The sequence below is a fragment of the Jaculus jaculus genome, chromosome 4 (genome assembly GCF_020740685.1).
Source record: "Jaculus jaculus isolate mJacJac1 chromosome 4, mJacJac1.mat.Y.cur, whole genome shotgun sequence".
Taxonomy (NCBI): domain Eukaryota; kingdom Metazoa; phylum Chordata; class Mammalia; order Rodentia; family Dipodidae; genus Jaculus; species Jaculus jaculus.
In genome coordinates, this window is record NC_059105.1 from 39695626 (window position 1) to 39722383 (window position 26758).

Consider the following 26758-nt stretch of genomic DNA (forward strand, 5'->3'; position numbering starts at 1 on the left):
AAGCACTTGTTTCAAGGCCCAGTGGGAAGTCTTATAGCTCAGAGCCAGAGTAAGCGTGCCTGTTTTACTGACAGCTGACACGTGACTACTGGAATCTCATCTCTAAATAATGAGCTGCGTTCGGCGTGGAGAGCGCCGAGCTGGCGGCCCTGGGTTGCGATGCCAGCTCTCACAGTCACTTCTGGGCTCTGTCACATGCGTTTCACCGCACTCTGGCAGAACCACGTCCTCATCCCTCCCCAGGGATGCAACAGCTTCTCCCAGGCAGTAGGTAGGGGCTCATCTCTGGTACGTTTGTTGACTCTGTGTGAGGCCTCTTTGGCTCTGGCGAGTGTGGGGGAAATCAGTCCTTGGAATCAGCACACGTGACTGAGCTACAATTAGAGTGGCTTGTACATGTGCTCCATGGTGTGGCCCTGCTGGGGACAGCACTCTGCCAGCAGGCCCATGGCAACATTTGTACTGGAGACTGCTGAGTAATTTGTCCCACGTGGTGCTGCAATCTCTTCTGACCATTAAAAATGTCAAATGTGGTTCAGTTAAGTGGTGCCACCGGATGGCTCACTGTTAGGATCACAAAAGGTAATTCTGTAAAGCTCCACCTATAAAATTGGTACGACTGGAGTGCTGAAACAGATTGCTCTCCAGCATAAATACAGGACTTTGTTGGTGAAAGTTAAATGAGCGATCACTGAGTTTGGGTAAGACATTAGCTCTCTCTAATCTTTTTTTTTTTTTTTGGTTTTTCAAGATAGGGTCTCACTCGGGTCCAGGCTGACCTGGAATTAACTACGTAGTCTCAGGGTGGCCTTGAACTCAAGGCGATCCTCCTACCTCTGCCTCCCGAGGGCTGGGATTTAAAGGCGTGTGCCACCACGCCCGGTTTAGCTCTATCTAATCTTGAGTCATGTCACGCAACATTTAGGATTCTACTCTGTATCCATGCTGTTGTAAGGTCCCAGAAAGGCAGAGGTCAACTAGATGCCATCTGTGTCCATGGGGAGGAACTGTGAGAATAAACTGTGGGAATGAACCACAAGAATCAAATATGAGAATGTAATAGGGGAAAGAACTGTGTGAGTATTTTGTGCGACCTTGTGTGCTGGCATCACCTTGTGTGTCTGGCTTACATGGGATCTGGAGAGTAGAGCATGGGTCCTTAGGCTTCTCAGGCAAGTGCCTTAACCACTAAGCCATCTCTCCAGCCTCAAGTAACTCTTTTGAGATTATTGCTGTGAGATGCTGAATTCCTTACTTGTAACTTGCCCTAAAGTTAATTTCACAACTATGTAATCTACCTGCTTCAAGTAATGTGGTTAAATTTCCTCTGCGTTGGTGTACCTTTGTCCTGAACAGCAGGATGACCCATGTTGACAAGCAGTGTTTACAGACGCTGACTGATCTTAAACTATGCTCTTGGCCCAATTTCCACAGTGGCCTGGTTGGACTCTTGACTCAGAGCAATTATGCATGTGTAAGAAGTGCTGACCGTAGCACTGAGGACAATGAAGTCAGCCACTACGGTCCCAACAGGCAACAGGTGGGCTTGGTGTGATTGCTCTTGTGATCAGAGTGCATGTGCTTCTTTCACACATGTCTAAGGACTATGCAATGTCAAAAGTTCCTTACCCTTTGCTCATGCAATATACTACTTTTTCACCTACTACTGGGTTTTGGCTGTTTAATAAAAGTGTCAACGGGCACCTACATGCAGAGGAAGCCACAGCCGCAGTTGACATCAGAGCAGCAGTGACAGCAGATGCAACAGGTTTACTAATGGATTAAACTAAATGTCTCCTCCATTTCTTTCTCCTCGGGCTGCTACTAAAGACTGCCAGCCCAGTCCTGGGTTAGATGTACCAGGAGTTAGCTCTCCCACTTTTCAAGATCTGCTCCTAGAAGCAGTTTGTCCACTTCTGGAAAGGAAAGTTCTAGAAGTCTTATAAATTGAGGGCTGTGTCCTCCAAATAAGGCATGTGTGATTCTGGGTTCACTGTTCAGGAATTAAGGATTGTGTACGTGAGATAGACTTGACTCTCTCAGCAGATGAACAAGGACTGCTTCTGCCCAGGGAGGCCTGAAACAATGGACCTTGAGGACCTGAGGCCAGGCATGCTGGGAGGTCAAATCTTCGTTCTGCCACCTATGAAGTGGATGACCTTGGACATAAGATCAAATTCCTATGGCCTTCCATTTCACCTTCCAGAAAACAGAATCACAATAGAGCTGAGATCAAGTTTAGCAAGCAGGAGACTATCAACTTGCCAGATCAGGCCTTCCCTGGAGAAGTGACTCTAATCCTAGTTTCTTAGTTTGCAGTGAAATACAGTCTTTCATGTGTATGTGTTCTCTAGGAAGCAGCCAGTGACTTAGCTCAAATCCCTCCATTCAGCCCTAAGCAAGGCTTTTAAGCACAGAAAGTCCATGGTGGAGGCTTCCTCCAAGCTTTTGCCTAGTCTCTTCTCAGGTCAGCTGAATCTCACCTCAGTTCCCAAGGGAGCTTTGAAGAGACAGTCTCAGCAGCTCCCCAGACCCAAGTTTCAGGCCTAGCCCAGCTTCTACCAGCTGTAAAACTTCAGGCAGGTCACTATTAAACTCCCTGGGCCTCAGTTTTCTTTTTGCCAAAATGAGTAAAGAAACCTTATAGGTTATACCCTGGGGTATAGTAAGATAAACTCTGGATGGACTTAAGACATAGTGGGTGCTCAATAATCTCCTTGGTGAACCTGCCCAGTCTGCTCAAGGATGGCCCGACTGGCCTCGAGCTGCCTGCTGGATGGTTGTACATTTCCTGCAAAGAGTCTATCAAAATCCATTGCTCACAACTTTTTTTTCCCAGTGGGAGCTTTTTCCCCTCTCTTCCTTTTAAATACATGCTGCCTTTGATCTTCAAACATAGCCTCCTGACTACCTCCCTCATCTGAGTAGATCAATCTTGTTCTGATTGCAGGGCCCAACTGTCAACCTTCATTCCAATCTGTGCTTGGTCAAGCTGGTCTTGCTGCAGAAGGTTAACAGTTGGGCCCTGCAATTAGATGGCTAATGCAATACAAGGGAGGTTTCCTGAGCACCTTGGTTTCCCTTGGGTCTCTTCCAGGTGGCACTCCCACATGTGTTTTGGAGAACTGACCTGACCAAGGACAATTGAGCCAACACTAACAGGATACTTCAGGGGGACCATTGTCAGTCCTCTCTTCTTCCAGTAATTCTCTGCATTGAATCTTTCCACTGCCGCTCTCCTTGCAGAGTAGGAAGACTTGGTCATACACTCTCTCCAACACTGGATGAGGTTCTTAGCATTAATCTCCTGCTTGTAGTGTGTTTCATCAACTTCCTTGTACATATTTATTGCTCGAACCTGTGAAAAGAAGGTTAAAAAGTGAGGGGAAATTTGGCAAACACTGTCACATCTATCCACTGTTCTATTGCAATTCTGCCCATCTTGAAATGTCCAGGTTTTAGCCAGTCCTTGCTGAAGCCCTGCACAAGGCACAGGATTTTTCTTACCCTCCACTCAGAGCCCCATCAACTATGATAGACTCACTTGTCTCTATACTGTTCTTGTGGAAGTTCAAAGGAAGGATTTTTTTTTTTATTATATTCCAACATCTCACCACAGTCCCAATACATTCCTAACCTTCCATTCTTGTATTTGTGGGTATTTTTTGAAAGGCATCTGGGCTATGGGGTTTCAATTATTCAAATGCTATGGAAAGATGAGACTGCCTACTTCCAAAGCAGATAAGTAGGGACATGATTTTAAATATAACTGTTGGTTAGGAGCTAGAACAGATTAGAAGATTCCATCCCCAGATGTCTGAAGCCCTGAGCAGAATTTTCATTTTGTGTTCCAAACATTCACAACTAAGATCCCTCAGCTAAGAGCAAAAGATGCCAAGTACCTTTCATTCTCAGTTGAAAAAACTCTCACAGTTGTGTCCAGCCTCCTCCGCAGGCTGACAGAGGCCTTTTTCACATGCCTTTTCTCCAACCCACATCTAACAACTTCTCAGATTGTCAGAAGAGGGGAAGTGGAAAGTAATGAGCCATGACATTTCAGGGAAAGCAGGTTTTCTGTGTGTGTTGTGAGGTCACATTGATGGACAGTAAAGAGGAAACTTGTTAGGTAGTTAGGGAAAGGACCTTGAAAAGAAGCACATTTGTTGTTGTTAAAGTGACTATTAGGGTTCACACAATGAGATCAAAACCCTGAGAAAGAAGAACAGAAGGGCTCGCAGCTGGCAGATAAGGACAGGGCTCTAGGAAAACCAACAAAGCCTGTCTCAGCTGAAGCTGGCTCCCGTGAAGCCTTCTTGGTTTCTGGCCTTGGTTCTGTCTTACTTCTTCCTTGCAAAGCTTGCAGATGGGTGCCAACCCCTCTCCTGCCCGGTCATAGAGACCAAATAGATGAGACCAGTTCCCTGATTGGAAAGGAGACAGATGGATACTCTGTGGATACTGATGATTGAGTCAGAACTTCACTTCTCCTTCTCTCAGACCAGTCATTCTAAACATCAACGTCTTTCTCTAACCCAGAAAGCTTTAGAAACCCCGAGAAAAAGAAACTCACTGGCAACTCACTTTCAGGGACCCTCGCTGCATAGAGAGCTTTCTCCTTTTGTTTCTTTTACCTTTCAAAGGGAAACCTGTGTTTGGGACCTCTGTTGTATAAAATTTCCCCCTATGGGAGCTCTTCGGTCTACTTTTTCTATACAATGGTTTGCTCTGGACACTAAGCTTTTCTTTTCTAAACTTGTTTTCTCTCTGTAACAGCTTCTTTAAAACTCTTCCTTATTCTGAGACTCGTTTATGAATTTTCAGGACAAAAGAAACCCCTGAAACCACTGACTCTATGGCACTTTGGTGACAGTTCCAAGTCTGGCACCCTGATTCTTGAGTTAAGCCCACCTAAGAGGTAAGACTCTGTCACTCTCACAGAGACCCATTGCAACATGTGTGAGTGCATGTGAAGGCCAGGGATTGATGTCAGGTATCCTCCTTGATGGCTCTCCTCTTCATTTTATTGAGGTTGAGTCTTTCATTTGAGCCCTGACTTGATGATTCAGCTAGTCAGGTTTTCCAGGGAATTTCCTGACTCCGCCTCCCACTGCCTCTCCATGTGCTGGGACTACAGTTGGGCCACTAAGCCCACTTGGGATTTATGTAGATCATGGGGATCCTCATGCTTATGTGCCAACCTCTTCCCTTACTGGGCCCTAAAAAGTAGTATTTCAAGAGGCTTTTCTGGCAGGAGGTGGGTCTCTATGGCTCTCTTCCCTTCTGCTACCAAGCTTGAAAGGACATTGAGGAGACAGAATGTGGTGAGGTGGTCAAGGAGGGAGGGACAAAGAGCCTTACAAGTCTAAGAAAAATGAAGATGGCTCTTGATTATGGGCATACAGTCCAGTGTTAACAACAGAAGGCAGCAGATGAATTTGGGACTTGGGCTCTCAAAGGTGTGCCAGGGCATGGAACAAAGAGGTGTGGTCACCAGACAGAATGTGGCATGAGGTGCCAAAGATAGGACAGTGAGCTAGCTGGAAGAAGTCACTTGGGGAGAGACCATATACTCTCCCAAGTCTTCCTCTTTTTCTTCCCTGCCTCCATGGGAGCAAGGGCTCAGCATGACTCCCCTACCTAACTCTACTTTCTGATCTGGGGTTGGACGCGGCACCAGGCATCGAACTGCCCTTGCTAGTGAGTGAAGTTGAGGCTGAGACTTGAAGGATGAGATGATGATGATGTAGCAACTGAAATGGCAAATGTTATGGCAGCTGTCTGAGATGTTAGGATAGGCAAACACAGAGGGGGTCTGCTGGCCTTGGTGGCAGTTATACCCCATCCGTGGTTTGGATGTGGTCTCCCCTACCAAAGGTTGGTGAGCTTGAGGTGGGGTTCTCTGCAGTGGCGTTGAGGTGGTGGAACCTTTCAGAGGGGAGGCCTAGTGAGAAAAGTCTATGTCATTGGTGATTCTTCCCTCTGAAGGAATTAAGGTAGTTCTCATGGAAACCCTGATAGTTCCCATGAGAGTGAATTATTAGAAAAGAATGGGTCTGATCCCAAAATATCTCTCTCTCTCTCTCTCTCTCTCTCTCTGACTTCCTGTGATGATTTGAACTAGGTGTCCCCCATAAACTCATGTATTTTTTAAAATATATTTTATTATTTAGTTATTTGAGAGAGAGAAAGAGGCAGAGAGAGAGAGAGGAGAGAGAGAGAGAGAGAGAGAGAGAATGTGTGTGTGTGTGTGTGTGTATGAATGGGTGCTCCAGGGCCTCTAGCCACTGCAAAAGAACTCCAGACGCATGAGCCCCCTTGGGCATCTGGCTTATGTGGGTCCTGGGGAATCGAACTGAGGTCCCTTGGCTTTGCAGGCAAACACTTTAACTGCTAAGCCATATCTCTAGCCCCAAATTCATGTATTTTGATGCTTGTTTCCCAGCTGATGGCAGTTCAGGAGGTGGAGCCTTGCTGGAGGAGGTGTGTGGTCGGTGGTGAGCTTGCCAATGTTCAGCTCACTCTCCTGCTGCTATGGTCCACCTGCTGGGGCAGAGGTGCTATCTAGCCTCATGCCATGCTGTCCCTTGACAACACTGAGCTTCCCCTCGAGACTGTGACAAAATAACCTGGAACCACTGACTCTGGCACTTTGGTGACAGTTCCAAATCTGGCACCCTGATTCTTGAGTTAAGCCCACCTAAGAGCCAAGAGTCTGTCACTCTCAGAGAGAACCATTGCAACATGTATGAGTGCATGTGAAGGACAGAGATTGATGTCAGGTGTCCTCCTTGATGGCTCTCCTCTTCATTTTATTGAGGTAGAGTCTTTCATTTGAGCCCTGACTTGATGATTCAGCTAGCCAGGTTTTCCAGGGAATTTCCTGACACCGTCTCCCATCCCCTCTCCCTGTACTTTCCTCCCATCAGCCACTTTTGGTTGGGTCCTTTGCACCAGCAATGAGAAGGTAACAGCATTTCCTACCTTGCCATGTGACCTCTCTGACATAAGATCCTACCTGGCCACCCGTTATGCACTCCTCACAAGAACCAAGCAGAGACCAGCACCATGTTCTTGGATCTCCTGAGCTACATATTAAGAAAATCTCGCCGGGCGTGGTGGCGCATGCCTTTAATCCCAGCACTTCGGAGGCAGAGGTAGGAGGATTGCCATGAGTTCGAGGACACTCTGAGACTCCACAGTGAATTCCAGGTCAGCCTGGGCTACAGTGAGACCCTACCTCAAAAAAGAAAAAAAAAAAATCTCTTTTCTTTATATACATGTAGGTATTTTGTAGTAACGATGGAAAATGAACTAATACAATTTCCAACAAATAGAAACTTCTCACTAAACAGACAAAAAAAAAAAAAAATCCAATGCTTGCTTCTCAAAACCTGTGTCCAGGATTTTTGAAGAGTCAGTGTCTGATAAGGATTGCTCAACTTCAAAGTACTGGCTCTGTATTAACTAGCTGACTGGGGAAACTCAAGCAAAGCATTTACCCGTCTAGATCTCAAGTTCATCCACCTGAATGATCCCCAAAGCCCACGCATCTGATATTCAGCACCTTTGACCTATGAGATGAGCACTACCTGCTCAGGGGGGAGGCCACACTTGGCTGCCACTTCTGTGATGCAGGCTTCGGTGATGAGCCCTGCCTGAGGAAAGCCGAAGCCACGAAAGGCCGTGTTCGATGGAAGGTTGGTTCTGCAGGCCCAGCCCCGGCAGCGCAGGTTGGGAAACTTGTAAGCGTTGTCCATTTTTAGAAGTCCCATTTCTACCACCTGTAGAAATCCACAACAGGTATTGAGAAGGCCTCTGCGCTTCTGTACTGTTCTACCACTCTGGAGCCTCAGACAAAAGCAAGGCTGGAAATGGCTGTCTCTCTTCATATACCATGTCCCCAATTAAATTTATTTTGCTATAAGATGACTTTAGGGGATTTGAAAAAAAATATTATTAGTTTTTATTTTCAAATTTTAAAACAAATGCATTTTTTTACGTTTCAAATATTCCCCCAAACCATGGTAATGTGTAAATTATAAGCACTGGGTCTATAACATAGAAATAAAGAAGTTTTGTATTTCTTCTAATGCATTGGTCCTCAATCAGTGAAAATCCTATCATCTGTGGATAGTTAGGATTGTTTGGAGATACTTTTGGCTATTAAGACAAAGATGGGGTTCCAGTGACATCTGTAGTCCAAGGGTGCTGATAAGCATACTGCAATGCACAGGACGGCCCCACAACAGAGAACTGTATACTCCAAAAATTCTCTGGTGCCAATGCTGAGGAAGTCAGATCTCATGCTTGCATTAGGAATGGGAAATGTGCAAAAAACACAGGTGCACTTAGCCAAGACCTCCACATTCCACCTGTGGGTTCCAGTAAGCAACTCATGGCTTTTCCTGCAATGAGAGCCTCTATACTTTCACTTGCACAATTAAATGTTATAGAAGGATGGAACAGTTTCTGAGTTAAGAATATAAGCTTCCTTTAAATCATTTACCCATAGTGACTCATCCTGGGAGCTGCCAGCATTGCAGTAATGTTCCATGTCCAGGGCCAAGATTCTGCCATCCTTCATGAATCCAGCCTGGGGGAAGACAATCAACCTTTGATATTGGTGGTGGGAGGGGAGGATCAAGTCTCTAGAAGCTTTGCTTGGTCAATTGGGGATTCTCCACACATGGAAAATTCTTCATGACATTAATTTGACAGATGTTTCTTGGCTATCTAGCTAGCTTAGTTGGTCTTAGGAAAGCTAAGTAACCTATCTGGCTGTCTGTGAAATGGAAGTAAATCAGGTGATGCATGGAAAATATGGAAAAATGACTGACACCTAGAAGGTGCTCTATGCATAAATTATTAGTGATAACATTATCTGTATTGTTATCTACTGTTCTGGTATTATTCTCCATAAGAAAATGCTATGTTCTCATAGTGTGAATCACTACCGTGATCAGGGCTTCTGTTTCTTTAACCAAGTCTCATTCTAGCGAAGGCCATTTCTATTTCCATGTCCTGTTGACACCTCTTCCCCAACACTTGCACACACAAGCTCATCTTTGTCCTTCTTCCCAGACTGGTCCCTCCTTGTAGCTTGTTTCTTTCTTCTAGAAACCTTCAATACATGCTTTGTGGTCTTGGTCTCCACTGTATTTGGACAACTTTTTTTTTCCAAAATATTGTTTTATTTTATACAGTATGGGCTCCTGGACTCATGTGTGCCACATCTTCCTACCATCTCTCAGACCTAACTGCTTCATGTCTAAACACATCCATCCTGCATCCTGCTGGACCGTCTGCCCCATCCTCAGTCCTTCCAGACCATCCTGTCCATGGTCATCAAACTACCCTCCTCCAAGTGACCATGTCCAGTTCTAGTATGTGACTGACCAAGGATCTAGCCAGTCTCCCTCCTTCATGTGAAAGCAAGTTTAAACTCCTTATTCTAGGGCTCCAAGCCCTCCTCAGTCTGACATTACCTAACATGTCCAATCTTCTCTTCACTACTCTCCAGGAAGCACCATGTTCCAACCCTCCCTCTCCCATTGCTCCTTCCCATCACACACACACCATGTTCCTTCTACTTCCATATTTTGCCCTTACTACATATTCAACCTCATCACAATCGCTCCTCTAAGAAGTCTTCCTACATACTCAACCTCATCACAATCTCTCCTCTAAGACGTCTTCTTACACACTCAACCTCATCATTTCTCATCTAAAAAGTCTTCTTACATACTCAACCTCATCATCTCTCATCTAAGAAGTCTTCCTACACACTCAACCTCATCACAATCTCTCCTCTAAGACGTCTTCCTACATACTCAACATCATATCATCTCTCCTCACAGCCTTACTACATGTACTTTATCGTTGACCTGCAATCATTATGCCTTCATTGGTTTCTTAATGATATCACATGTATAATCCCCTAAGGACAAAGTACACTAAATCCCTTTGAACTGAACTCAACTAAAATTTCAGCTTAAGGAAAAAATAGACATATTTATTAAGTTCTCAAAATATGTTATCTAGGGGCAGGAGAGACTGCTTAGTGGTTAAGGCACTTGATTGTAAACCTGACAACCCACGTCAGAATTCCCAGCACCCAGATAAAGCCAGATGCACAAAGTTACACATTGTGGTGGTTTGATTCAGGTGTCCCCCATAAACTTACGTGTCCTGAATACTAGGTTCCCAGCTGACGGAGATTTGGGAATGAACGCCTCCTGGAGGGAGTCTATTGTTGGGGGCAGACTTATGGATTTTATAGCCAGTTTCCCCATGCCAGTGTTTGGCACACTCTCCTGTTGCTATTGGCCAGGGGGTGATGTCCACCCTCTGCTCATGCCATCATTTTCCCTTGCCATCGTTGAGCTTCCCCTCGAGCCTATGAGCCAAAATAAATCTCTTTTTCCCAAAAGCTGCTCTTGGTCGGGTGATTTATACCAGCAATGCAAGTCAGACTGCAACACACATGCTTCTGGAGTTCATTTGCAGTGAAGTATCCATATTCTCTTGCCCTCTCCCCCTCTCTCCTTGAAAATAATAATTTAAAAAATTTAGAAAAAATGCATCAAGGCATACCTACTATGATAAGAGTCAATGTGATGTATTCAAAACTCCCTGTGTTCGTTCATCATGGGCACCACAGGAAGACTACATTTTCTAGCCACCCCTTAAGGTAGGTGGCAAAGCTAATACTAAAGATGTCCGGACAAAATCAAAGTCCACCGCTTATAGGCATAGTACCTAAGAAATTGCCCACATTACTCTCATCTTTCCCTTGCCCTCTGTCACCTGAAGAAGAGCTTGGAGGGGAGGATTCAGAGGCCCTGGGAAGACTTCTACTAAATTCTGGGATGATGGCAATGTTCTGTGTCTGTGCTGTCCAATATGGTAGCCATTAACCACATGTGGATATTGTACATGTGAAATATAGCTAATGCAACTATGGAACAGATTTTTAATTTTTTTTTTAGAGAATCAGCATTCTTTTATTTATTTCATTTTTAATTTTTTTGTTTATTTTTATTTATTTATTTGAAAGTGACAGAGAGAAGAAAAGAGAGAGAGAGAATGGGTGGGCCAGGGCTTCCAGCCACTACAAACGAACTCCAGACGCATGTGCCCCCTTGTGCATCTGGCTAATGTGGGACTTGGGGAATAGAGCCTTAAACCAGGGTCCTTAGGCTTCACAGGCAAGCACTTAACCGCTAAGCCATCTCTCCAGCCCTATCTTTAATTTTTTTATTAGTTAATTTACATGGACATTTTTCACCTTATGGCTAGTATATTTTTTAAAACATCTTTTAATTTTTTTGTTTATTTTTATTTATTTATTTATTTATTTGAGAGTGACAGACAGAGAAAAAGGCAGAGAGAGGGAGAGAGGGAGAGAAAGAGAATGGGTGCACCAGGGCCTCCAGCCACTGCAAACAAACTCCAGATACATGTGCCCCCTTGTGCATCTGACTTACATGGGTCCTGGGGAATTGAGCCTTGACCTGGGGTCCTTAGGCTTCACCGGCAAGTGCTTAACCACTAAGCAATCTCTCCAGCCCTTATGGCTACTATATTAGACAGTGCAGTCTAAGGACATGGGGTGGCATTCGGTGAAAAACATTGAGTCTGAATCATTTTGTGAAGCAATGCTCTCCCTTTCCCACAACATGCAGGCTATGTTGAGCTGTTACTTGAATAAAAATAATAAGGACTTAAGGTCATAATAATTATTTATTAGAATAACCAGCTTTGAGAAATAAAATTATCTCTTATAAAGCAAAAGAAGAAAAAAAGAATAATTACTTTCTGCTGTAGAAACTTTTCTTGGAATTTTTGCGGCACAGTTTTGTAAGAATACTCTTGATCTATTAAAAATGAAGGACCATTTGCAAATAGCTGAAACTTCAAATAACACTATTGTTATGGGAATTATTCTATTTTTACATCTATTATATGAAGAAGTATAGTTATCAGATCTACTTTCATGGATATATATAGTCACAGGTTTTCCAATTATTCATTCGGTAATAGGCAATTCTAGCTAGTATAATTTTGGCTGGTACCTTCTCTCAAACTGACATCTTTGAACAAAGCAGAAAACTTTGTTGAATTAGGCAGTAATTAAAATCATCACAAGGAATAGAAAATTAAATAGAAGTACTATTTGTTGGTTTGTTCAGTGCTAGTCCTCATCAGAGGACAAACATTTATAGAATGCTCTATTTGCAACACAAATCCTTCCCCCAACCTGTTCTGCTCACTTTGTATTTCCCAAGGTAAGGATGGCGGCCTCCAGTTATTAACATGTCCTCTCCTCGTTCCAGGATGCAGCGGACTGCACGGCCATGTCTGAAACAGAACAAAAAGCAAGAGAGGTGAATTTTTGCCAGGTAGGCATTCTCTAGAGATACACAGATCCTTGTAGGAGCTTAAAGAGCATCCATGCACAGTACAGACCTCCAGAGCTACTCCCTACACTCAGCACATTCTGTGGTTTCCTCTCCTCTGCATCAGGGCTTAGTACATAGCACCTGACACTCAGTACTTGCTAGAAGGAGGCTCTGAGGTGCCACAGGCTCCAGGATATTGCTGTAGATATTTCCTACCGTGAGAACACCCTCTACTACAGGCAAACACGTCCAAGGACACATTTTGGACTGGTTACACGTCTGAAGTGAGGTCTGCTTGCCAAGTAAGAGTTTAGGTGAGGTCTAACTGCCAATTACTCCCCAACTGGATTGTTCTGGAATCAAGATCTTTTTGCTTCCTGGAATAGAAGGACTGAGCTATATTGCTTTACAAAGAAATGAAACTTTCTAGGTGTGCCTGCCCCCAAACACAATTTTCTCTGGTAATAGTTTGTGAAACTCAAAAGATAATAACAAGATAAATAAATGTAAGCCTAACTAAAAATGCATCTATTTAAATCAGGAGACTAAGGATATATGTATGCATGTTTCACAAGGTCATATACTGATCTAAACAAACATACATAGCTCAGATTAATGGGTGCTAAGGACAGGTAACTTCATCCTTTCAGAAATTTTCTGTTGCCTACCCGGGGGCTATATACTTTTGCAATGGCTTTAATTAGAGGCACAGAGAGAGTGCGATAGAGAATGTGGGCATGTCAGGGCCTTCAGCTGTTGCAAATAAACTCCAGGTGCGTGTGCCCCTTTTTGTGCAAGTGCGACACTGCATGCTTGTGTCACTGTGCACTTGGTTACGTGGGACCTGGACATTTGAACATGAGTTCTTAGGCTTCGCAGGCAAGAGCCTTAATCACTAAGCCATCTCTCCAGCCCTTATCTTGGTTCTTATAGTACATAGCTTGACAACAAAAGATAAAGACATTTAACAAGTAGGCAGATTGTTTCTATATCTATATGTTAGGTATAATTTTAGATAATCTTGGTGTAGATTTTTCCCTAATACAAATACGAATATTAAGACTGCTCAATGTGACTTCCTCTTATCTGTTTGGCAGATTTCTTCCACTTACTTGTTGGCTGCAAATGCGGTGATGGCTGCCATGATGCTGGTTTTGACCACCTTCCCCCCAAATGCCCCACCAACACGTTTTACATGACACATGACCTTGTTGGCTGGGCGCTTCAAGATGAAGGCAACTATATCCTGTGGATGACAACAATTTTCTTTAATTGGACCCATCATCAGCAGGACTTGTGACCATCAGTATCATACCCACAACCTTAACAAAAAGAAACCTGTCCCCTGAAATAGGAGTGTCAGTGCCATCGCCATGACACATCTTGATTCCATAACGTTGTATATGGCATGCACTGTGGTTATGCTAAATCACAGGAAACCATCTGATAACTTTGCCATGCATCTATAAGCAGTCTCACTGATATGTGGCTTGAAAACATTGCCAAAACTATTGTTAATATCAAGTAGTAGTTCTTTCTGTGCTAGTGAGATTATTTTTTTGTGCTAGCTAGGCTTTTGAGTTTCCCCTAAGAATTTCATCCAATGTGTTCTTTGAAACACTAATCCCCAGGGATAGAGTTCCTGGAGTAGTAAGGTTTCATGGCCTTCCCAACCTCATCCAGGTTGGGTCTATCTCCTATGTGGAACTCTCTTCACTGGCAGGCAAGTACTTTCTCATGTTATTACTAGGTTACTATGAAAGTTGACTAGCTGGTCTTCCTTGGATGCAAGTCCCATTCTTTTTCCATCCTTAACAACTGATTTTTTTTTTTTTTTTGAGGAGAAGCCTGAGATAGATGGATTCATTGTCATACAGGGAATGAGGAGCAGAACAGAATAGAGCAGATTTCATCTGCCCACCCCCCTTTTTTAACGTGAGAGAGCGTGACAGCAAGAGAGAGAGGGAATTGGTGCACCAGGGCCTCCAGCCACTGTAATTGAACTCCAGATACATGCATCATCTTGTGCATGTGTCACCTTGTGCATCTGGCTTATGTGGGACCTGGAGAGTTGAACATAGATTCATATGCTTTGCAGGCAAGTGCCTTAACTGCTAAGCCATCTCTCCAACTCCATCTGGCCCTTTTAAATGGTTCATCTTCCCCATGATCTTGTTGTCCAGACCCTAACATTCCCACTCCTCTGGTAGCAGCACTGGGTCCTTAGGACCTACTGAGTCAAGATCCCTCTGCCTTGTTTCTTGGTGCCTAAGCCTTAAACATTCACGCTCAGGCAGGCATTGTGCCAGTATCCTTTCTTACACGAGTGCCTGGGACACAGAAAAGAGGCAACAGACGTTTGCAGAAGAGACAAGTAAGTGAATGGATGAGTCACATCTGATCTTACTGTGGAATTGCCTGGAAATAGCCTCTCTCTCCCTCCCTACCATCTAGACAAACCTCACTCCTACTATCAAGCCAAACTTAAGTCTTCTCTTTTGTAAGACTTCTTGGATGATTCAGAAAATTCTCCTTTTTCTCTTTTTTCTTTCTTTCTTTTTTCTGAGGTAGGGTTTTACTCTAGCCCAGGCTAGACCTGGAATTCACTCTGTAGTCCCTAGGTGGCCTTGAACTCATGGCAATCCTTCTACCTCTGCCTCCCAAGTGCTGGGACTAAAGGCATGTGCCACCATGCCTGGCTTTTACTTTCTCTTAATTCCTGCCTTTACTGACTTAGTGCCTGGCTATGAATTGTATAATACTGCTTCTAATACTTTTTCCCAATTAGGTAATATAACCTTTAGAGGGCAGCTCTTCCTCATTTGTCCTTTGCTTCTTAACTGTGCCAAGAGCACATCAAAAGAGCTCAATCTGTTGATTGCATAACTGATTTTCAAGTCATGGACTCTAAACAAAAGGCCCCTACTTTAATAGAGCTCTTTTCAAAGTTAGGAAATTATATGGCTACCATTAGCCAAATCAGTACAGCTCTTCTTAATACTCAGTATTGTTTTAAGTCCCTGAGGAAATGACAGTTCTGCTTCTAAGGGCTGTTGGCACATTTTGCTGGAAGAAACCACTCAGGCATGTCTTCTCCACCATGGCCCTGTGTTACCTGTACATGTTTGGGAAACTGTGTGGACACATAGACATCAATTTCTTGAGCTTCTCCCTTGGGAATAACAAGCATGCTTTGGGTTTCCATATAAAAATGTTCTTGACCTCCCATATGAATTTCACCTGTGACAGAAAAATATTTGGAAGTCAAGGAACTGTCAGAAAGAACAGGATGTCCTCCATTATCCTACTATGCAGAAACCACTACCGAGCTCCTGACACAGCAGCAGCCGTGAGGAAGGGTGACACACGTCAGCGGTTAGCTTTCAGTATATCTACGGCTTTGAAGGAGAGTTGTATAGAGGAATCGGTTGTATCTGCCAAAATGTGAGACCACAGCGTCCTAGGGAAAGATGTGACATTTCAGAGTCAAAATTCTATTATGGCAAGGAGACTTCTAGTTCTAAGACAAGATGGACTAGAAGTATGTCTGCCTGTTCTTTCTGTTAAATGCATCTAAGACCCTGAACATCATATGCAAACTAATACAAGCAGCTGATCATGCAAAATGGTGTCATTTCTATCTTAACCCCACTAAAATGGTGTCAAGAGTCCCTAGGAAAACCATTTTAGCTGTATATGCTGGTTCCAAACTGTCTTTCAAGCCCAATCCAAAGCAATGAGGGCCTAACTGCACCTCCCAGACTCTTAAGTCTCACCTTCCAAGTACTGACCATCAGAACATGCTGACTGCTGGGGTGTCTTTCCCATAATCTCTGTTGTCAATAAAACCCTAACCTTTTCCTCGGTTCTCTAAATATATGGAGGCTATCTTCAGGTTATGTTTATCTCCCAGGTTGCAATTCAAATTCAACTTCCAAATAAATCCTTTGCTTGGAGATTCCCATTCTCATCTCATGCATTCACACACTGACTTTCTCCGTTTCAACATGTCAGAAGGCTCTAAAAGGTATAGAGAAACAAGCAGAGCAGGTTGGGATTTCAACCATATACCAGCAGTTAAGATGGGTTTTGGAGTTAATTGTTATCATTTTCCTCAAATGTGCCAGTCTTAGTTCTGGAGAAGCCAGAAATCCAAAAACTACAATAAGTGCTCATGAAAGCTAAAGAATCAGGAAAAAGGGAAGCCTAAGCAGCCAAAAGACATGGAGACTATTAAACAGTCTAGTCCAACCAAACACCACAAAAAAACCTGCAGCCCCATCCCTCCCCACTAAGGTTGAGTAGGGATCCTGGACTCCACCTACACCCAGCTGTAGCGAGGCTTCCCAACCTCCTTGCTTGGCCTTGTCAGTGGTACAATGGGGAATTTGTACTCTGCCCTTGCATGACAATAAGGTCTCTCCCCCCAGCACTAGGTTTGTTCTAGTTAACACAGACTATCATAGTATTCAAAATGTCCCAGATACTACAAATTCCTTCAGCATTCCAAGAATCAGGAAAATGTGAACTACAATGAAAAAAGTTAAGTCATAGATGGTGACCCCAAGAGGATACAGATGTTAGGATCATCTGAAGTAAAGCCGCCAATGTAAAGTGCTCCAATGAGAAATGGCAAAATTTAGAATTTCAACAGATATGAAAATATCAAATGGAAATTTTATAATAGAGAAATACAACAAGCAAAATTCTAAAAGTTCAATAAATGAGCTTGACAACAGAATAGAGATAACAGAGGGAATGATTAATAAACAAGAATAAGAACAATAAAAACTGGCCAATCATAAAAATGGAAAAAATACACAAAAAATTGAAGTTCCTTAAACCTATGTGACCATACACACACACACACACACACACACATATACACACATATACATACACATATATATGGACCTAGCCAGCTGTGGTGGTGCATGCCTTTAATCCTAGCACTCGGGAGGCAGAGGTAGGAGGATCACCATGAGCGCGAGGCCACTCTGAGACTCCATAGTGAATTCCAGGTCAGCCTGAGCTAGAGTGAAATTCTACCTTGAAATAAAATTTAAAAAATATATACAGACCTGAAAAAGAATTAGCTAGAACTGTTCCTACTTAAATGGCAAAGCTGGGCTGGAGAGATGGCTTAGCGGTTAAGCGCTTGCCTGTGAAGCCTAAGGACCCCGGTTCGAGGCTCGGTTCCCCAGGACCAGATGCACAAGGGGGCGCACGTGTCTGGAGTTCATTTGCAGTGGCTGTAAGCCCTGGCACACCCATTCTCTCTCTCTCCCTCTATCTGTCTTTCTCTCTGTGTCCTCTCAAATAAATAAATAAATAATGAACAAAAAATATTAAAAAAATAAATAAATGAATGGCAAAGTTTAGTACCATTTTATGTTGTATTGTCCACTCCTGTGACTCCATCCTGTGTCCACAGTGACCTCTCCTCTTTAGATATTGTTCCCAACTCTCTAGGTTGGAGACCAATTTGATCAGCTCCTCCCTGATACACAATTTTATCCTAGTCTGGTTTTAAGAGTGATTCTTCTAAGCCTAGTTGGATTTCTAAAACACAAGGCCCTTAAGGACCAAACCACAATGAAAATAAGGGTGTGTCTATCTGTACTGCACTCAATAGAATAGGCAGGGGAAAGGTAGCCCATTCCCACCTCTCTACTTCACTTGTGAACCCATGCCAGAGACACAAGGAAAAGCATTTGTGAATGAGGTGCCTGTCCCCACAGAGCTACATCCATGGAGGCTGTCAGATGATTTCTAGAAGGCAAAGGAAGCCTTAAAGTAGATGTCCAGAAATCTGGTTACTTCTCCATCATTCAATTTTTCAGAAAGTTTTACCTTCAAGAATTTGATCCACCATTTTAAATGTTTCATCAACATTTCCATATTCCAGTTTCCTCTCTGACTCGAAGAAGGACTTGTGTTGTATAGCCTCCTAGGAGAAGAGAAATGCAAGGCAACTTGGGTAAGAAATCCAGCTCCCTGGTAGGTGCCACAGCAAGGCGTATCAGCAGGGTTTGGGTAGCGTTTCTCTTGATGTGGAACCCCAGCACTTGGAGCTAAGCTGCCAACCAGACGTCAGACTCCCCGAGGGGAAAAAATGCAAATATGCTCTGAGTCCAAAGACACTGAGCACGCTTCAAAGCATCTGGGACCTGAGGGATGCAGAATGGAACTGGTATTTTTTTCAGGCAGATGTTTCTCTTCCACCAATAGCCCCTTCTTTTCCATCAAGGCCACTTAGATGGGACAGACCTAGACAGAGCCATGTCCATTTTCTCCACTGAGCAGCGTTTGACGGTGCGCCTCTCTGAGGCTCATTGGTACAAGTGGCGCACATGGCTCCCACAGAGCTGTGAGAGGAGGCGTGGAAAGAGCCTCATGGCGTAACGTGTCAGATCACTGCAAGCTCAGAAACTAGTGACCGGGGTCATGTGGCTCTGCCTGCCAGTTCCAGGCATTTCCTTTGGGGAGATAAACACTTCATTTGCACAAGGCAGTGGGGTGCCAGGGACCACTATCCCTGGACTGAGGGTCCATACAAGCCTCTGCCTGGGTACCTTAAACCTATTCACATCTGGCTTCCCTGGTGCCCACAGGGGGAGTACCTTGATACATATAATTAGGGATGCAGCTACAATCACCTAGGCTGGTTTCCTTATGAATGAATTCAAAACTGGTCAGGGAAATTTTTTAAAAAGGTCTGATTTTTAATCCTCTTGACATGATTTTATTTTAATTTGAAAATACTGAGGAAGGGCTGGAGAGATGGCTTAGCGGTTAAGCACTTGCCTGTGAAGCCTAAGGACCCCGGTTCGAGGCTCGGTTCCCCAGGTCCCACGTTAGTCAGATGCACAAGGGGGCGCACGCGTCTGGAGTTCGTTTACAGAGGCTGGAAGCCCTGGCGCGCCCATTCTCTCTCTCCCTCTATCTGTCTTTCTCTCTGTGTCTGTCGCTCTCAAATAAATAAATAAATAAAAATGTTATAAAAAAGAAAATACTGAGGAAAATCTCCAGAATGGAGTGTCCGGTTCGTAGGCATGAAGCAGCCTAACAGGACAACATCACACCCAAGACCATGTTCTCCTTGCAATACTGATCATGGCCAAGTCATTTTCTGCTTCAGGCACATAGGGAATAACTTATTCATGATGTTGTGAAGATAACATTGTTTCCAGACGACACGCAGTCTGTATGCACTGGATCTAATCTTACTCCCATGGGTTTCATTCTTTTATTACACAGTAAGTTATAAGAACCAATGGAATGTAGACACTATCATTTCATGGAGATGAGTCTTACAACTTCTGTCAATTTTCAGCTTCTGTCTAGAAATTAGGGTAGAAAATGCAGTCCTCCAATATTCAGAGTTGCCAAAATGCCCGCAGGCATCATATGATCGGTGTCTCATGGATATTTAAGATATGCATTGAAGAATCTAAAAGTAGTTCCTCTGGTATTTGCTTCATGGAATATCATTCCCCACTGTGTGCCTGCCAGAGCCTCAGAGATGGAGAACCCCAGCTGTATGGTGGATCTATCGTGGGGACTACCTGCTCTGCATTCCTCTCACCTTCCAAACAATGCTCCCATTTCGGTTTAAGTCTTCAAAATTCCTACACAGTCCAGGCACTCCAAGGAAATCTGCCCCCACCTCGATCTATCCCAACAGCTCCTCCGCTCCTCTGACCCATTTTTAATCCGATGATAGGCAGGGTACCGTTAATGAGTCTGAATGTCAGGACTTATCACTGAATGTGGATAGCAAAGCCCAGAATTCCAGGCTGCCATTTGAGCACAGGAGATAAAAGTGCTGTGGGCAACAGTGAGAACAGACAGAAGCGAACCTAGGCTTAAGGAAATTGCTAATCCCGGTAAGAGTTTGGGGCCAATAGGATCCCTGTGCTTTGGGAGCCATTCAGAGTCATATTTCTACACCAAAAGCCTTTTGACCAACCCACTACTCATATATGATCACCTGGCCTCTGGCCTGGCACCACCTTCAACTCATACCTCAATTGTTAGGATCAGTGGTTCCAAGTCTTTGTAGACAATCTTCACTCGCTTTGCAGCTCGTTTTGCCTGAATCTCAGACTCTGCAACCACGGCACAGACAAGATGACCCACGCATAGCACCTACAGCACAGAAAGCCTTTGTCGTCAAGGAGGACCGAGGACGGACAACAGATCCACTACTCCCCTTCACTGTGACCCCCCCCCCCCCGGTGCAGTGCCGCCACACACAGTAAATGACTTCACGTGCACCTGTGACTGCAGTCACAGCTGGCTCGCTGACCCCCGGTCCTGTACTGCTGCAGAGAGGTGGGGTGAGGCAGCTTTCAGGACAGCTGACGCCAGCTCCAGGCCAAGAAAGGGGGCTGCCTATGAGAGCCAGTCCCAGCCTTGACCTGCTGAGATAGGCAGCTTCTGCTCTCGTGCATAGGGAGGGCCAAGAAGTTGCAGGTCATCTCAGCCAGAGAGAGAAAGGGGTGACTTAGGAAGGGGTGTTCTCACATGGTAACAACGCACTGCGGGCCAGCAAGTCTGCCCACAAACTGTGTCTAGGCTTCACCTGAAGTACGGTAACCTAACCAAGCACGAAGTGTTCCTCAGCCCGAACGACAATCGCTATTCTTGCAGCTGCAGGTGGGTCGGAGGATTCGAGAGCTCTTACAGGGACGAGGGCAGACATTTGGATGAGGAAAACAACTGGGACTCAAGAAAGGCTTAACAGTTGTGACTGAACAGTTACTATGACAGTCAAGTTTTCTCTTCCACTTACGGCATGTGTCACACCCAAGATCATTTACTTTAGACTAGTATATGCCTCTTTTTTTTTTTTTTTCCAATACATACATAGCAGTTTTGTTATCAAACAAAATAGTATTCGGTCTGGGGGATATCTCAATGATACAGTACTTGACTTGCATGCACAAGGCTCTGGGTTCAAGCCCCCAGCACTGGGGAGGAAGAGAAAGAGGAGGAGAAGGGCAGGAGGGGGAAGAGAACAATTGAACATGTTGACTTCGGCACACACAAGAAGGGTCAGTGGGGAGAAACACGAAACAAGAGTGTCATGTTGACAGGTGTTGAGGCTGGGTGGCCGCACCATGGAATCCATTTTATTAGTCTTCTCTGACTTTGTGTGTGTACGTGTGCAATTTCTTCGATGCAAGATTTTAAAAAGTCATAAAATGCTGAAAATGACTGTTTAAAAAGGAATTAAATCAGCATAGGCAATTACTCACAACAGCCCTACTCCTTGCTCTCCACCGATACCTAAGTACCTCCAAATGAAGTGGCGTTCACATGTCGCCCCTGAGATGCTCACAATCTATACAGCTGCGACTGGGCAGCTGGGGAGTCTTGCTTGTTTAGTTACCATTTATGCAAAGGTCACGATTCTCATTGCCTCTGCCAGGGCTGCATAGCATTGCCCTGGGGGAGTTTCAACCTTGAGTTCAGACTTGTGATGGCCAAGTTTTCATTTTCATTAATTAAATCAGCCAGTGAGAGCCAGAGGTGGAAACTGTTTCAAACTGTGAAGCACTTTTGGGTAAATACTGAATTTGAAAGTCTGAGATATGCAAAAAAATATGCTGAACACTGTCTTTATTGTATTGGGGGAGCGAAGATGCAGAGGCGGGAGTTAAGCAAGAACAACAATCATTTCTCTGTTGTTTACACTGCCATGTGGAGAGCAGTGTATGGAATATGCAGGTAAATCAGCGTGGGTCCTCAGTAGAGGAATTACGGTAGGTAGGAGAAGCATGGAAACCATATATGTAAATAAGCTCAGTGCAAGGAACACAATGCAAAGGTCCACCTTGTCTCTCTTCTGCACCATAAGCTTTTATGTAATAAATGCACATTGAAAAATGCCCATGGGACATATGGCAGTATGAGTGAATGAGTCAGCATCAGTGCAGAGGGAAAGAACTTCTAGATCAAGGGGTAGGGAGAGACTTCAATGATGAGGAAATCAGTTGAATTCAAACTTGAACTTTGGACACATTAGGACTGATTATTGCAATAGTAAGGGATTATCAGGGGAGAAATCTGCTAATAAAGTTATAGTACTCTGTTCATTTATTTTATTGGTTTTCTGAAGTAGGGTCTCACTCTAGCCTAGGCTGACCTGGAATTCACTATGTAGTCTCAGGGTGGCCTCAAACTCACAGTGTTCCTCCTACCTCTGCCTCCTGATAATTTATTCTTTCAAGCAAGTGCCTTTAACCACTGAGCAGTCTTCCCCAGATTTCATTTACTCTTTCATCTTTCTTTTTCTTTTTCTTTTTTTGTTTTGTTTTGTTTTGTTTTCCAAGGAAGGGTCTTGTCCTAGTCCAGGCTGACATGGAATTCACTATGTGGTCTCAGCCTGGCCTGGAACTCACAGAGATCCTCCTGCCTCAGCCTCCTGAGTGCTGGGATTAAAGGCATGGACCACCACACCCAGCTCATATTTCTTTTTGTTGCAAAACTAGTAAGATCTTTATTTTATATGCAATATAACCTGTACACGACAAAGAAAAATACTCTATCACGGTCATGATCAATATCCTCTTGTTTCTACTTGGCATATGATTTGAATGCCTGGCATCATTAAGGTTTTTTGTTTTTTTTTTTTTAAATCACACACAAAAAAGACCTATACAGTAATCAGACTAACAACTTTCCCCAAATAATGAATTTTTTCTCTTGGGTAGTCAGACCAGCATCTATTGACAGGGTAATGAAATGCAAATCTGACATTCACTTACAAAGAAGACTTAACTGTTGCTTTCAAGTTTAGCTTGGGCTGGCACAGAGCCTATCTTGACTATCAGCCACAAAGCACCCAGGATGAAAACAAGAGCACTATGGAAAATACACGCCTTTCTGTAGAATTTAGCCCCTCAATCTGTGTGAGCAACTTCCAGGACACTGGCGAGGCAGCAGCCTGGCTCTGGGGGCCCTGTTGGCGGGGAGATGCATTAGTGTGCACTCCCTGCTGATCCTTTGGCTGGGGTTGGGGGGCTGCTCTCTGCTGGCTCTGCTTGCTCCAGTCTTTTGGACGCATGACAGATGCCTGGCAGACTCTGGGTTGCAATTCTCTTGGTTCCAAAAGTTTAGCTGAATCCAAGACGATATTCTGTCTACGTAGCTGTCCTCAGGACATGAAGGCCAGTCTGTAGACTGCATTGTGTACCAGCTCTTATGGGAGACAAAGCTTACTCCCTCTTGGCAAGCAAGCTGTGCATTCAGGCACCCCACCCTGGCTATCCCCTCTTCATGTGCACTCTCATAGATGCAGCCATTGAACCAGCTGTCTGCATTCATCTGGTTCCCGCCCATATAATCCAGAAACTCCCCCTGCATGAACCACCGTGCAGCCTTCGTCTTCATCCTATAAACGAAGACTATAATGTTTGCTCTGGCTACTCTACTGAGCTCTTCTTTTGTGGCACTTGTGGTAGTTTGAATATAAATCCCACCCCCATAGGCTCATATGCTTCAAACTTAATCATCAGATGGTAGTATTGTTCTGGAACTTTAGGAGGTGAAACCTTATTGGAGGAAGTACATTGCTGGGGGCGGGTCTTGAGGTTTTGCAGTCCATCCCTATGTGTTCTCCACTCCCCATTCCTTCCCACTTCCTCTCTGATGACTTGAGGGTGGGGTCCCAGCTTCCTGCTCCTGCTCCTGCCATGGCCACGTGGACTCCGTGAAACCATAAGCAGAAGTAAACTCTTCAAAAAATCAAAATCAAAATAAAATAAACTTTCTTTCCCTATGCTGTTCCTGATTGGCTATTTTGTCCCAGCAACAAAAGTGAGTGACATACCAGTCAGACTAATAAATTTGTGAGAAACTTTTTCACTTAACTTGAGATGGCTTCTCCTGTATCCCCTTCTGGGTCAACAGTGAGGAAAAGTAAAGTTCAATTTGGCAGTGATGGAATACTATGTATTTCATCCGCAACTTGAAGCATATGTTTCTAGTTCTGGGCAGACATCAGGACAATGAGTGAGGTGGACATAAACCAATACCCGGTGACCCAAGTTGTCCTTGTCAGTATGGGGCTCTCCAGCAGTGAGTTGTAAGGGAAAACAGTCCTTTACATAAAGGCTTGCCTCTGGTTTACTGTCATTCCGTCTCCAGTTTCTCTTTTCTTTCTTGAAGTACGTCATCCCTACCAGTAAAGTCCCTCCAGTGGCAAATGTGACTGCTAAAGATGCCAGGAGCCAGGCTACATGATTTTTCATGAGGGGTGTACGAGCTCTGCTCACCTTAGGCTCAGGGCTTGTTGGGGCAGGGGGGAGGGTGAGACCTCCTAGGCAGCAGCCCACCAGAGCCCCAAGATCTGCCATACCTCCTGGTATCTTGCACAGAATGACATCACAATACTTTCACAGGTCTCGTCATAGTGAAGGAAGAGACACTAAAGCTCCTATTTCTTAATAGCACACTGTGTTACTGCTAGTTAATACCAAACACTAACATCTGTACAGTCAGTCAACCTGACTGGTATAGAAAATGAATAGACTTGAATGCATTCAATACCTATTTGAATATTTATGCTTTACAAATAACTTTTCAAAGTAGGTTGGGATCTTATGATAACCAAATTAGATGCTACCTTTTAGAAAATATGACGGGCTGTTAACCAGGAAAGTTATTCTTCAAACAGAAAACAAAAATGTAATACCTCGTCTGTTGCCAGAAATGACTCTGTGGCGAATGAATTTACACCCTGAAGATGATCCGCAGTCAAAATGTCCACCACTCCTGGCAGGCTAAGAGCTTCTGACAGATCAATGGACCTATGTAAAAACACACACGCAGTTTCTCAGAGCAGCCGTAGGGCTCAAAGAGCATTGAGAATGTGCCTAGTCAGAAAATAATATATTCAGGGCTGGAGAGATTGCTCAGTGGTTAAGACGCCAGTCTATAAAGCCTAACAACCTGGGTTCAATTCCCCAGTGTCCACGTAAGCCAGATAAACAAGATGGCACATGCATCTAGAGTTCATTTACAGTGGCTAGAGGCCCTGGGGTGCCCATACTCACGTTCTCTCTCAGTATCTCTCTGCTTGCAAATAAATAAATTGTTTTTTAAAAGGTCTATTAGGAAAAAAAGGGAAATGATATATCCAAGAACTGTGGCAATAGTTCTGTGCCAGACAATGAGAGTGAAGGTTAGGGGACAATGAAGTTATTATATAGAAAAATATGTAATAAGTGTCCCATTTCAATTCCACTTCACCTCTATTCTACATCAAATAGGAACAGAAAATGGCTTCCCCTCATCTTTCACTTCTTGATTAGTGTGGTGGAGTCAGACTTAAAGGCAATCATTAAGAACACTTACACAATCTTAGCATGAGCTCTTGAACTAGTTACAAAAGTCAGAAACAGCTCCTGGTCCACGGCAGGCATATCATCACAGTAGATGGCTTCCCCGGTGGCATGATTAATACCAGACAGGTGCATGATGGGACGGCCAATAGGGTCTTGAAGAAGTTGCTTTGGGTCTACATCCTGTTTAATAACCAACATATAATTTTTATATTTCTGTAGAGAAAGTGGGGCTCATAGTATGCACATCTCCCATAATCTATACCTTTACTTTAGAGTGAAAACAGTAACTATTTGTGATGATGCCAGGAGAGCAAACTAATTACAATAATTCAGTGGGCAAGTTGGACTATATAGCTATGATACCATTTCTTTTTTTTTTTTCCACTTTTGGACTATAGATCTCAAAAATCTCTAGTGGAAATTTCATTTGTATAAGTAAATGAATTTAAATCTGTCTTTCTGATAATATGATACATTCTCTTGTTTATGTTCATGTATTTTACATCTGGGGACTCAGGATGAGCAAGGATTTGAAGCAGCACCAACATATACCAGCTCATCTGATGAAACTCATTTAAAAGCTCTTAGCAATTCTCCTTTTCTTTTCAAGAACTGAGGTTGTGACCAAAAGAGGGGGAAAAAGAAAAAGAAAAAAAGAACACGAGAGCTCTATCAGGCATATTTTCTCAAATGTTGTAGATGGTAAAAAGTGATTCGTCTGTAAGGTATGCCCCAAAGTTCAAAAAGCTTTGTCTTGAGAAGCAAAATTCTAGAAAGCTCATAGGCTTGGACACTAAAGAAAAAGACAAGAATCTACAAAAGCTCCTGGAGTTTTCTTTCTATTACCAATACCTTTTTCTGTATATAATGAAACACAGAACAACACTGAAAAGTCTTTACAAACTTTGCTGTGTGAGGGATCAGCCAAAAGACTGAGGAAATCTCAAAGTACAGAGTAGCCAAATATGAAAACGTATTACATATTCATATATTTTTAGTTTT

The 26758-nt window shown here is 43.8% G+C and overlaps 1 protein-coding gene across 1 annotated transcript in view; it reads right to left on the bottom strand.

The window, feature by feature from the left end:
• Aox1 (aldehyde oxidase 1) overlaps positions 1-26758 on the bottom strand; it is a 75247-nt gene that overhangs the window by 15166 nt on the left and 33323 nt on the right. The window contains exons 17-26 of the mRNA XM_045147693.1: positions 25767-25936; positions 25105-25219; positions 20430-20552; positions 18255-18351; positions 15517-15641; positions 13514-13647; positions 12273-12360; positions 8507-8593; positions 7590-7781; positions 3131-3358 (exon numbers count right to left, since the gene is read on the bottom strand). Of these exons, the coding sequence (XP_045003628.1) occupies positions 3131-3358; positions 7590-7781; positions 8507-8593; positions 12273-12360; positions 13514-13647; positions 15517-15641; positions 18255-18351; positions 20430-20552; positions 25105-25219; positions 25767-25936 (1359 nt within the window). The remainder of the gene's footprint in view (positions 1-3130; positions 3359-7589; positions 7782-8506; positions 8594-12272; positions 12361-13513; positions 13648-15516; positions 15642-18254; positions 18352-20429; positions 20553-25104; positions 25220-25766; positions 25937-26758) is intronic.